The sequence below is a fragment of the Balaenoptera musculus genome, chromosome X, assembly GCF_009873245.2.
Source record: "Balaenoptera musculus isolate JJ_BM4_2016_0621 chromosome X, mBalMus1.pri.v3, whole genome shotgun sequence".
NCBI lineage: Eukaryota > Metazoa > Chordata > Mammalia > Artiodactyla > Balaenopteridae > Balaenoptera > Balaenoptera musculus.
The window spans coordinates 23210506-23224777 of NC_045806.1; the positions used below are offsets into that span (position 1 = coordinate 23210506).

The following is a 14272-nucleotide window of genomic DNA, read 5'->3' on the forward strand; positions in this document are numbered from 1 at the left end:
CCACTACCACAGAACATTTTTGTGTCATCAAATATATCAGTCTTTCCCTTTGTCACCACTTGGATTTCCTGTCATTATGAGAAAAGAAGTCTTTACCACCTATGATTAGTAAAATCTTCACAAAATAAACTAGTAGTTTTGTGATTTATTTTCTTGAAATATTGTATTTCTGTAAAATTTATTTTAATAATGTAAGATAAAGTCTCATTTTTCTGTTAGTGTCTACACTGCTGAACCAACACCATGTTTGCATGACTTAGCTTACCCCATATTTAGCATATGAGAAACCCCATAAATATATCTCTAAATTTTATTCTTCTCACTGAAATGTTTCTTTCTTGCTGCACCAGTACAGTAAGGTTTTTATTAAATTGGACTTACATATTTTGATATCTAGTAGAAGTCATCCTCTAACATTATTTTTTTTCATAAAAGTCCATGTTACTCTCAACTAGTAATATCTCTAGGTAAATTTCAGAATAATCTTATATTAAAAAAATAAAATCCTCATAGTACTTTTCCTTGGATTGCATTACATTAATGAACTTATGTTTGGAAAATGGAATTCCTCACAATGCTAATTTTCTGTCCAAAATCAAGGCATGTTATTATTAAAGGATTTTTATTAAAAATCTTAGTAAAGGATTTAATGTGTCTTAAGAAACTTTAATGCTTTATTCATATAGGTTTTACACATTTCTTATATTTATTATAGACATTTAATTTTAAGTAGCTACTGTGCTTAAAGGAAAAGATAAGGGAAAGTTACAGGCTGTCATTTACTAATTGTATAATCAACACCCTTACTGAATTCTCTTTTTGTTTTTCAGATCTTTTGGATCTTCAAAGTATACAATAATAAAATCTGCAAAAGATAATATGTCTTTCTTCTTCCCAAAATTTATAGCTCTCTTTTCTATCTTTCTTATCTAATTGGATAGGCTAGGAGCAACAGTTCAATGTAAAATAATGACTGGTTAGTGGCATTTTTATCTTGCTCTTGACTATAATAGATATTTCCCTAAAGATTCACCATTAAATACGATTCTGATTTTCATATACACATATAGAACATATTTTACATTAATACACACACATAAACACACACCAGTTTGTATAATGGAATGAAATTCAAAACATACTGCAGCATCTACCCAACAGACTTTGACCTCTATCAATGAGCACTGAGCAACCAGTCAAATTGTACACTACCTAGTATGCCTTACCAGTATGTACATACTGGCTACATATCAGCTCTATGGATACATGCTACACACAGTTAAGAAAGTGTTAACTTTTTATCAGAAATGGGTATTAAATTTTATAATTATTTTAGTGTTCTATGAGATGAATATTTTTCTTATTTGTAATATTAATATAAAAAACTCCTTACTCACTAGAAAAATAGTCATGATGTACTGATAGGCTACAACTGGTGGTATTTTATTTAGGAACTTGCTTCAACATGAATTAAAATTTTCTTTGGGGAATCTCCTTGTTTGTTTGTTTTTTTTCTAGTAAAATTCCAATCCAATTTTTGAAGTGTTTGGACGTTCTTTTTCTCTGTGCCCTGAAGCGGTTAAAATAGCATTGTAGTTAATTTTTATCTTTGACACTTAAACAGAGTTCACCTGTAATATTCTCAGAATATGTCAAATAATAGAAAACCCAATGTAAATCAGCTTAAATTACAAAGGAAACATTTTCTCTGGTTATTCAATAATCTAAAAGTAAAGCTTTAGGTGCAGCTTGATTTAGGGATTCATATTGTAGATGGATTTCTCTCTATACAATTATCTGCCTTGCTTCTTTGCTACTGGTTTCTTCTGCAGTATGTTTTTTCCCTTGTTCTCAAATTATGGCTGCCACCAGCTCCCAAAGCGACACATTTCTCATTTACATCCAGCAGCAAAGAGAATCTTCTCAAGTAGACCTCATAGAAGAAGAGAGTAGAATTCCTAGAACTTATGCATTTCATTTGCTTTGTCTTTGTTGTATATCTATCCATGTATCAGTGGCAAATGTCAAGGAATACATACACTAATATGTCCCTGGGGCTGGTGATGGGGTAGGGTCAATCTCACTCCAAGTTCTTGGCTAAGAATTGGAAGTTGAATTTCCTATTAGAAATTTAGAATAATTCTCAGGGAAATGGAGGGAGAATGGAAAAGACAAAGAGTAAATGTCTATTAATGTTACATAGTAAAGTATATATTTTATGTACATACACACATAACTATAATATGAATTTGTTATGAGTATATTCATATAAAATCCATTGAACACCAAATTCATGTTCATCAAACTGATAAGGATGAGCTCCTGAGCAAACCGTAGGAATGATAGATCTTAGATTTCAGGTACCTAATGTGTACAGCAGAAACAACCCAATATTATTGGGTAGCTTATCAGGCTCCTCAGCCCATAAGGTCCTCCTTTTCTGAAGGGTTGCCCTAGTAACTCTCCAACCAAAGTAGTTTTCTGCAATGTTCTCCAAATACTACCTGCATAATTGTTTACTTTAGTCATTGCAGTGAGAGCAGGAAATAATGTATCTCAAATTTGGTTTGCTTCTGATTCCAACAGTTTGGTGATGAAAAACCTTCTAGTGAAAACAGCTAAAAGTGTCAAATATAGCAGAACAGCAATCACATGAAATACTATAGAGAGATGATGCATATAAAACAATTTCCTTTAATTATTCCAGGGAAGGAGAGACTGATTAAATTTAGTCTTTATAAAATAAAGTGTGCATGTTACAATTTAAAGGTAACTAATTACTAGATTAGAATTGAAAAAATGCCTTGGAAAGCAATAAAGGGGAAAAGATAAACAAACAAACATGAAAACAATCCAATAGAAGGGTAGAAAGGAACATGAGTTGGTGCAAGTCTAGTGGTTAGGAAACTCAGTCTACACACTCTGAAATGCAAGGGGTTTAACTTCAAGTTGTATATAATTGGACATAATTTCTATTTCCAGCCTCCGTTCTTCAATGGGGCTAAATTTTAATCTCAGTACATCAAGTAAGTCCCTATGCCAGCCAGTTTTCTCAGATTACCAACTAAATTCTAGCATGGGCGAATGCATGAGAAGTGGCGATACAGACCGCCAGGGTTAATGTCAGTGTGTCCCACCACCCATATAAAGTATTTAGTAGCATGGTGCTTAGCACCCAGTGAAAGTTAGCTATTTTATCTGTCTTGACTTCTGAGGCAAGAGGGAAAATTTCACCAGTCACCTCTTTAGCAACTCTTGTGGTAAGTGCGATGACAGTGGTTTGCACAGTACAGTGTTTCATGGAGGAGAATTCAAGCAGTGTTAGCTTAACATTTGGAAGTGTGGGTAAAGCAGAAAGAGGGACATTGTTACTATCTATGTGCATAGATTGTTCAAAGACATGAGATATTGATTTCAGATTTCTACTTTATTATTAATAAATATATATTTTATGGTAGGTGCATATAATGGTTTTAATGTTTAAAGTACTTTCACCATATATTTCAAGACACATTATATGTAGCAGAATCAGTCTATGGAGTTAGACAAACATATCTGAATAGTCTCACTAGTACTAGTTATGCAACTCTGGGAACACACTTCTGTGTGCCTCTATTTCTCCTGTAAAATAGAGTCAAAATACATACTGTGTTAGTCCAGGTTCTCCAAGAAACAGTCAGCATAAGAGGATTTAGCATGCAAGGATTTTATTAGGGGAAAAGCTAATGAGAGGCAATGGAGAGCAAGCTGGAGAATGTTGGAAGAGCCGTCGGATCATGATACACTCTGACGTCAAGTGACGGAGAGAGAGAATGATGGCAGCATCCTAGATCACCATGCAGTTTAAGAATGCTCAGGAAGGCCTTCAGAAAGTCCTCAAGTCAAAGTCTCCAGTCAGAGGAGTTTCTCTTCTTCCAGGAACAAGCCTGTTTTAGTACCCGCGCCGTGCTAACCACTGGCTAGCAAGTGCGGCCTGGGAGAAAGAGGGGCAATGGTTGCAGAGCACAGTGGCTGAGGCCCTTTAGTTTACTCAATCATTCTCCTTCTCTACAAAGTGCACTCTCCTGGTCATCACATCAACCTTGCAGGTGTATTGTGAAATTAGAAATAATGTAGGTAAATTGCCTAAGAAGGTGTGCTTGACATATAACACATACTTAATAAGGAGTTGCTATTGTCATATCTCATTTTCGAACTCATTATCATAATAACTCTGTGATATTCATAAGATATGTATTCTTTCATTTTTGCAAAACTTCTTCCTATTAGATATTTGTATTAGTTTGCTAAGGCTGCCATTACAAAGTACCACAGACTGGGGGGCTTAAACAACAGAAATTTGTTTCCTCACAGTTCTGGAGGCTAGAAGTCTAAGATCAAAGTGTCAGCAGAGTTGGTTTCTTCTGAGGCCCATTTCCTTGTTTTGTAGGTGGCCATCTTTTCCTTGTGTCTTCACATGGTCTTCCCTCTGTATGTATGTCTGTGTCCAAATTTCTTTCTTTTAAAGAAGCCAGTTATATTGGAGTTGGGTCCACCCTAATAACCACATTTTAACTTAATTATCTCTTTTAAGACCAAGTCACCAAATATAGTCCCATATGAGGTACTGGGAGTTAGGACTTCAACATATGAATTTTGGCAGACACAATTCAGCCATAACGGTGTGGTTAGCCATACATTACAGATAAGAAAACTGAGATTAGAGGTGTCGAATAAGATGCCCTGATTACACTTGTAATGAAAAGCAGAACTGGGATCTCTGTGATTCCAAGCAAAGTCCGTTCTCTTTCTATGAAAGTATGTTATGTACCTGACCCTTGTATGTACTGGGGTCTTTCAGGTAGAGGGTAAAAAGAGAAGATGACTCAGCCTACTGGATGTGGACCCAATATCCACAAAGTAAGAGAAGTCCTTGAATTAAGCTCCACACATCTTTGGACTAGAGGTTCACAGTCAAGGGTGATTTTGCCCCCTTGAGAGATACATAGCATCTTCTGGTTACATTTTTGGTTGTCACAGCTGAGGGTGTGCTGCTGGCATCTCGTGGGTAGATGTCAGGAATGCTGCTAAATATCGCACAGGAAAGCCTCCTACAACCATGAATGATCTGGCCCCAAACGTCAACAGCTGTGACGTTGAGAAGCCCTACATCAGAGTAAGGCAATTTGGTCATTAAATCAGGACTAAAGGGATGGGAAATTATATAGGCCTCTTTTGAAAAGGTAGGATTCTGTCATGACCATTTCGGGGCATGATGCATATTTCTTTCCCCAGACCAGCCTGGCTGGTATAGCCATGGTGGCAGCAGGGCAAAAATGGGACCTACATGATTCAAACTTAATTCTGGTTTTATACAAATGTCCTGTGCCTCTCACACCTGATCCTTCTAGATAAAAAGTTTGGGTGAGAGTAGGGAATGAACGGAAAAAGGGGCAACATTATAGTTACCACAAAGGGACACTCAGGTATTGTGGAGGCGGAGGAAGAGCAACAACCCAGCACCCAGGGTTGCACAGGGGAGGAAGGGGCATTAAGGGCCCATGTATTTCAGAGCTGTCTCTGGAGACTTCCTCCCCAAGGGAAACATTCTGGTGCAGCTCCCTCAAACTCTTGCAGGCGTCTTCAGTTAAACTGACTGCTGCGTCTGCCAGCCCCAGCTAAGCAGCTCTGACCACCCTTCCCCTTAACCTTACTGAGAGATCTATCAGGAGAAGCAGGGGATGATCACACACACCCCTCTGGATGTCATTTGACTCCTAATCTCACTCATTCCATGGGGTGGACTAAGGTCATGCCACCATGCTGGTGGCATGGACAAACAAGAAAATTGGATTGACTGCACTTAGCAAACCCTCCAAAACAAGGACTAGTCTGTTTTTGTGACTGAGCTGGGAACTTGAAGGCTGACCTGCTAGCATCCTCAAACTGTGTTCCCTGACTGGTGTTGGGACCACCTGACAGGCCTGCCAGTTGTAAAGATTTTCTTTCCAGGGGCTCCATTTGTGGTCTTGAGATTGTACTTCTTGGGTGGGAGCCAGGCATTAACATGTCTCTCTCCTGAAAACACGGACTTGCACCTCCGGGTGGTAAGCTTTCAGCATCCTGGATCCTCCGACACCCCAAAGAGAAGGGCTTAACTCTGAGGCAACAACATCCATAACAGGGCCTTCAGCTTTGCCTGTTATCTCAGGGGCTGTAGGGCAAGGACATTCGGGCTGTTATCTAGGGACACATTCTAGTTGACTACCCTGCTTGCTGGGATGGGACAAGGGGAACAGGGCTCAGTGACTCTTGCCACTTTTACAAATCTTCGATGCCCTCCCCATCTTCCCTCCTACTTTTCTAATTTCAATCCCACCCTTCACTCCTGACATCTCTCACTCTTTGGTTAACACCTCAGACACCACTCCACCCAAATGTCTTCATTGCTATGAAGGTTTATTTTTCTGTCTACTTTTATGCTCTTTATTTCAGTTGTTTCTCAGCAAGGCATGATACATATACATAGACTTGTCTGCCAACCAGCACTGAACTCATTAGTTTTTAATGTATCATGTTGCTATCAATTTGATCAAGAATATAGGATTATTGATTTATGAGCATAACTTGTGATATAAGGGCTTATACCTGGCTTTATCCTCCATCTTCTTGATGACGATAATGAGTTTTGAAAGTTATTTATTGAGTACTAAATATGTTCTGGGTAATTTATATATAGTTTCTAATTTTTTAAGACAAGATGGAGAGATTGTGGCTAAAGGAGAAAATAAGTAAATTGCCTAAGGTCATGGAACTGGTAAGCATCAGAACCTGAATTGTCATCAAGGGCTGTCCAAATATGAAGCTTTTGCTTTATCTGTTATATCACCCTCCCTTTGTTGGTGTGTTTAGAAAGCCATTAAGCCATAAAGGTGACTGGAAGTCACGTGTTTAAAGCCAAAACCCTGACAAATCCAGGGCATCTCTTCAAAAATGCTCACTTGAATTTTGTTGTAAGTACAAGGCCATTCCAAACTGTTTCTTCTTTTCATAAATAATCCACTTAAGGGGACTTTTAAAATTACTTCTTAACAACTTAAAGATGAAAGTAAACATTTTTGACATGTATCTTCTCACACACACTTTCTACAGAGACTGAACATTTTGGTCAATTTTTCAGTGTGCTGACAGTAAGGATTGCTCTTCTGTGTTTTGTTGCCCTCTTAAATGTTCCCTTAATAGTAGGTTATGCCATCTGATGGGCAATCTGCCTTTGCACCATTTTGCTTGTCATGTTGTTTCCCTAACGTTAAGTTGCTGAGACTAGAAAAGGGCTCACGGAGGTTACACAGCTCAGCCCAAGAGAATGCCTGTCCTTTTTTCTTTTGTTTTGTTTTGTTTTTCTTTTCTTCTTCTTTTTCCTTGTTTTTATTTTTACCTTTTATTAACTTCCCATTACAGCTATGCCCTCCCTCGTCTTTCCTTACACACTCACTGGGGACAATACAACAAGAAATGCAAATATTCATTTTTTTTTCTCCTAGTGTCCATTTTTTATGGCTGATTAAAACTAGCTGAAGGGAAGAGAATAAGCAGAGAGAGCATCAAAGAATTGTTTTTCTCTGTCTGGTTGTAAATATCTGTTCTGCTAAGGAACTGGAGCTACTATCACCAAAACAAAGAGTTAAGTATATTTTTTCAGATAAAACTCTGTGTATGCATGTAAATGTGTGTACTATAGATAACATTCCCCTGTCACGTCCTCAGTAATGTCTGATTATATCTCCTGAGGTCATGTCCACACTTTAGCAGACTTTATATTTGATGATGAAATGATTATTTGTTGTTTTAGGAATACACTCTTTTTGTAGCTCTAACACAACAATCTCTCAGTTTTGCATAAGATGTGTCTCCTATGGCATAATAGTACATTTAAAATGGTCTCTTTTATTTTTGGAATTACAGGGTCACTTTTTAATTCCTGAATTGTATAGTTCAGCATAAATATCAGCAAATGGTACAAAACAAGTGGTATTTTTAATACAAGAGAAATATCTGTCTTCTGGAAAACTATAGTTCATATCTACACAGACAGTCCATCTTGTTCAAACCATGGTCATAATTAAAATTAACTCTAAATCTTCAAGTAGGAGAAACTGCTTTAATTTAAGCAATTCCAGGAAAAATGGACCCAGTTAACTTCCTCCTCTAAAAATAAAACCACTTAATTCTTTGTTACAACTTATTATTAGAAATTCACTTGCATTCACTCTTTAATAAAGCACCTTTCATATTACTCCTCTTTGTTTATAGAAAAAAACTTCATGTACTGTGTGTGTACTTTGACACTTAAGTAACTTTTTCTTAAAAAACTGTCCAAAATGGTTTCTACATATTAAGTGCCACTTCATTCAGCACTATTTTTTGTAAATTGTTAGTCTCTGTAAATTACACTTTAAAAGTTACCCACTGCTCTGGAGACAGACACAACTTTATTAATGAATCAGGAAATGACTTCCAAGTATCTTTCACAATTTAGGCAGTTGAAAGTATTCTTTTCTACCCACTCCCAAGGTCTTAGAGAACACTATTTTAGAATACTACTGGACGGATTCTTCGCACCTCATCTAAACAAACAAAAAATTATGCTAAGAACAGCACATTTTGAATCCAGCTTCCTTTTTTATTCATGAAAATACATACCAAAAGTTACTTCCCTCCAATTACTCATAAGGGGGAGTTTTTGTCAAATCTTCACAGAAATGTGAAGAGCTTAACTTTATTTTTTATTACAGTTGACTTTGCTTTCCACATAAACATGAATGTAAATTTTATTTCAAAGAAGGCAACTGAAAAAAGAAAACCATAGCCAGAACCACTGGGCAAATAATGTTATACTGTTAACAGTTGTTTCTAATATATACCCCTGAAACAGAACTACATTAATATTAGATTATCAACCTGTTTTCTCCCCTCAAACAAGACTTTTTTTCTTGCTAAGAAGTTATCGCTCAGGTTCTGGTTAGCTTTTTTCTTTTCTTTCTTTTTTTTAATTCTAGAAAGTTTGGTTTTTACAGAAATAAATTCTCCTAGATGATAACACTGAGCATCTTTGCTACTTATTGAATAGATGTAAGTTCACATGAGAAAGCTTTGGATTCAGATGTTTCAGCTAATGTTACAGAATTTTATTAATGTTTTGATGTGTACAAAATTTTAGTAATGTACAGTTTAGTAATGTTGAGGGTTTTCCCTTAAGAATTTATGAGCTAAGATATAGTTTTTTCCTGGGGGGTGTTTCACCTTCTTTATCTTCTTCTTTGTCAGCTGAATAATCCACTAAGTCCACCATGCTGCTACCGTTTGGGTTACCTGCTCCACCAGCATCACTAGCAGAATGGAATGAAGTAAATCTGAAGCCACCAAAAGATGTTTTTTGGGGAAGATCTACCTTGTCTTCATTTTCTTTTGCTTTTTTAGTCTCCACAAATTTATCATAATGATCTTGAAAATCACTTTCTGATGATGGCATACCTGCTTTTCCTTCCTCTATATTTTCTTTAGAACTCGTTTCTTCTTTCTCCTCCAAGACACTGGCACCTCTGCAAAATACCTTACTAGGCACTACAGAATACATATTCTTCCATACTTGATTCTGCCGGTATTTCTCTTGTTCATATTCAATCTTCAATCCTTTGAATGTCTGAACGTATTCAATTGACTCAAGTGTTTCATAAAACTCTTCAACTATATGTGCAACAAGAGACTTGATATTTTCCACTCTTATGTATTCAAACAGCTCAATAATAGCTGAATTCAACATATTGTACCGAGTTCCGTTATCCAGAAGGGCATTTACAACTGGCTTAAAAAGGTTTCCCTCGATGATGTAAAAATTATAAAGTTCATCTTTAAGGTCAATCATCCTTCTCATAAAGCGAAGAGCACACAAGACCAGGAAAGTGTGCTTTGAATTCATCAAGATCAAGACTCTTCTTAGCAAGTCTTTTCTCAAAATATAGGTTTTTATGTAATATGTGTGATGTTGCACACAAAATGTGAGCAGCTCTAAAATTAAGGCAAGCAGCTGTGCTGTTTGGTAATTATTGAGGGGATTTTTGCTGTTTTTGTCAGATCCAACTATATTATCCTCTTCACATACATCTTCTGAAGTAGTTGACAAAAGTGGTGCTATGAAGTTATGTATACAACGTTTATAGAAGAAATCTAGAAATTCACTTCTTTTACATTTTCTATGTGTTGCCAGCATGTTGTCTGGATCAAGTAGAGCACAAAGAAGTTCCATTGACTGAACAGCACCTCCTAGCTCAGGGTCAGTATCACAGAGCATTTGTTCAATTATTAAATTAATGAAAAGTTTGCCATCTTCACTTTGCTGGGCTTCTTCCATTATAAATCTTTGGAACATGGATGGAGTATACGTCACTAGATCAGCAAGTATATCAGTAGCAACTGACCTTATTTGCAAATCATCCATGCCCATTACAATTTTAAGAGCAGGAAGAATTCCCAATTCTATCAGTGTTGTGAATAGTGCACACCTGTTTTCATGATGTAATAGCTGAGAAAATGCACAGAATTCCTTTAAAAAAAATACCAGGTCACGCCATTTATCATCATCTGTGGCCTTATCCCTTATCTGGGCAAAAACTTCAGCCAAATACTCGTCATCTTCCTGAACTATGTTGACTATCTTAACCTTGTTAGAAAAAATAAAACGTGTAAGACTAGAAAGAACATCCTCTTGAAACTTGGATGGTGTAGGCAAAAAGATGTCATGAATGTACTGTATCCTGTACGTCTGATGTATTTTTTGTCGAAGTTCACAGTCTGTTATTGGTATAACTTCCCTGAACTTTGCATTTTGGGTTAAGAATTCCCTATGCCTTTTTGGCTGAGCCAAAGCAGGGTCATATTCAAGGCATCCCACCACATCCATGATACACTCTTCAGAAAACAGGATCTCATACAGAGATGTCTTGTTGAGGAATAAGATTCCTTTAATAATTTCATGCAACTGGTGTAAGCCTTCAGCATCCTCTAGGTTCTCACAAGTGTGGAACAACTGCAGTAGTTTTTTAATATAGTCCTCCCTTTCCAAGGCCAGAGCCAGGCTTTCTTTACCCATAGGTGAGGTGAGACCCAAGGTAACTAAGTCAGCAATCTGTCCAAGTTTACCGAGTTCGCAGTTTGGCAGGTCGAGCAGTTCAGCGGTTTTTGGCGAGTCATCACACTCTTCCTCTTCTGATTCATCCATGACGTCATGTATGATTTCGGCACACGGGACTTTACCTTGAACCTGGCAAACGTCTTTCCAGACCTCATGACAACTTGCCGTGTCCTGGAAATGTATCGCTGTACCATGGTTCTCACCCTCAAACCAAATAATTAACTTTCCTTCTTTGTGATAGGACGTGTCTGGATTTATCTTTGACTCCAAGATCAGTGAGCCGTTGGACTCGGATCTAACTAGCAGAAGCACGCCCTGGGCCCACTCCTCATAAGTGAGTGAGATGAGCCCTGTGCCTAGAAAGACCCATTGTTGGTCATCATTCAGGGTACATACTTTTACATAGCACTGGTTGTCCACCATGGCGACCTCGGGTCTTGTCACCCCAGCACTGGTCTTGGTGCGGGTCCCCGCTTCTGTCATGCCCCCACTCAATGACGGCTGGCTCTGTGGTGGCAGCGACGGTAGCTGAGGTGGCTAGTGGGGAAAATCACGATAGAACAAGGCGGATAAATAGTGGCCACAGGGACCCTGGCAGCTCCGCATTTCAATAGGGTTTCCCTGGAGTCCCACTACCTCTCACTTCCATCCCTTGAGCCCCTCCTTCCACGTTGCGATTGAAGCAGTGAGTCGCTGAGCCTGCTCGCGGCTGTCTAGGGAAGCCTCTATTATGTCAAGATTCTTATGATTCCCCCAGGATTCTACCCAAAAGGAACGTTCTACACTTAAGGCGAGATGCTACCAAGCCACCAACGGAGGCTTAGGAATGCGAGCAAACGGCACTGCTCTTTCCATAAAAGGTTTTGTCCCCGAGAAACATTTTCACTCATCAAGTGTGTGGGGATGGAGACTTAGGACCCTAGACAAAAGAAAGCTTAATCACTTATGTCCTGAGCAAGTCAACATCGAACACTGTGTGTCAAAGAAAAACATTTCCCCCCACAAGCCCTGCTCCCCCCAACTCTGCCCCTCTCCCCAAAGAAGCAGGAACAAGTGTACTGTAGACCATTACCAATGATTAGAGATCTGTAAGTAGGCCTTCTCTAAAAGGCTTAGCCAATGTCGGTATCACTAACTTACCCATCCTTGGGAGAGGATATTGTTCTAAGAGGGAGTTGGCAACTCCTTTACTCTGTTCAGCTAAGGCTAAAGCTCTATCTTTCAGCACAACAGGGAAAACATTTCCTCAAATTTTCCCAATTCTATAACCACACTCCTTATTGCTAGGGAAGGAGTGGGCCAGAGGGAAACTCAGGTGAAATTAGCCAAAAGTGAGTATGGAACACCACAGATCAATTGTTTTATTTCTTTTCTTAATAATTATGGTAGTAACAGCAACCACAATAACTAAGGAATGATAACTTGACTGCTTATTATTATAAAGAAAGGTAATAATATCATTGACCAAATATAATAATTTAGCGCTTATGTTCAAGACACTGTGACAAGAACTTTTATATATTTTCTTACTTAATTTTAATAATAACCTAGTGAAATAGGAGTACTAAGTGTCCTTCAGAAAACAAATTCAGAGAAGTTAAATAAATTGCCAAAGATCATATGGCTAATAAGTTGAGGAACTCTTAACACATGTCTTTCTGATTACAAAATTGGTTTTCTCAGCAATTGAAGTATGCTATCCCCTGCTTTTCTTGGCCTTCATTACACTTTATTTTACATTCCTTCCATCTGTATAATTTGTAATCAACATAAAATTATCAAGAGAAGATGAAAGTCACGCACTTCCTCCTTTAGATCCACATCTGTGTATAGCCAGTGGAAAAATAGAAGCCTGTATATGGCAATTCTGTTAAATATAATTTTAATAGTAACCAAGTTGATTTTTGATGTAGCAGCAACTTCTGCAGTTTTCTTAAAAAACAATTTTTTTCCCCAAACATTAACCCTGTTATTGCAAAGGAGAAACTGAGAATTGGGCCGCATCAAGCACACTTGGACTTGAAGAGTCCTATTTGTAACAATCACTTCATTTTACATAGCATTGGAGATGTGCGACCATTCTCAAGTAGAGCACAGAAAAACTCTTCCACACGCCTCTCTTGCAATGTAGCCTCCAGGAGGTTACTGTACAAGAATATTCCCTGGGACAGTACAGTAAGGGCTCTTTGGGAATTGAATGCAAATGACAATCATTTCATGAGAAAATTTAAATCAGTGCCAGGATACTGCTGGTTTAGAAACATTTACAAATTATAAATAATACTTAAACATAAGAACTCATAAATGACTAATACAAAATTTGACATGTGTGCTAGTTAAAAGCTCCCATCTTATTTCAATAAAAGAGAATATGCAAATATATAATAACAATAATGACATGCATGCTAATGGTCCAATTTTTTTCTCTGCTGTGGTTATACTAAAGTTTCTACTAGAATCAATTATAATACTGTCAAGTGTCTGAATATGCCCTCGGTTCCATTCTCTGAGAAGCATTCAGCACAAATCTATGTGTTCTCGAAATTTTATCACAGGGAGTTTCCCTTAGGCCAATTAAGGTCCATTTATCTTAATTAGGTTAACTAGAATCTCTTTACAGTCTAAAAGAGCCTCAAGTCCGAATTTCTTATTGCTATTTCTGCAGTAGATTTTTCAGTTCCTGTCTTATTTGGTTTGGGAAGTAGAAAAATGCCCTTTTTTTGTTTCAGTAGTTCTACCTATTTAAGATTATTATTTTTTTGGTGTTTTGTTGTTTTACAGAGAGCAGGGTAATGTGAATAAACAAATGCCATATTCTAGGAGCTGTGTAAGTCCCTTTTACAGGCATTATTTATTTTTTATTTAATCCTCGTACAATAATGGCCTGAGGAAGGTATTATTTCTACCATATTAGAGAGGAAAAAAACTTGAAACTCCAAAACTGAATCAAACATTTGGTTCAGACCTCTGCAGTAAGTGATGATGCTAGGATTTGAAAGTAGGTCTGTATAGTTCTGACTCTCCACTTTACTGTTCCCAATATGCAATGCTTTCTCTTAGGCTGTGCCTAAATTGTTACAGCAGATGTTTATAATGTGGATG

General features: G+C 37.5%; 1 protein-coding gene across 1 annotated transcript; it reads right to left on the bottom strand.

The window, feature by feature from the left end:
- Nucleotides 1–9241: 9241 nt before the first annotated feature.
- Nucleotides 9242–11593, bottom strand: LOC118888943 (serine/threonine-protein phosphatase 4 regulatory subunit 3B-like). The gene is made up of 2 exons (XM_036840469.1): nt 10100–11593; nt 9242–9934 (listed from the first exon to the last, which is right to left on the bottom strand). The coding sequence occupies exons 1-2, from the start codon at nt 11591–11593 to the stop codon at nt 9242–9244; spliced, it is 2187 nt and encodes a 728-aa protein (XP_036696364.1).
- Between the last annotated feature and the right edge of the window lie 2679 nt (nt 11594–14272).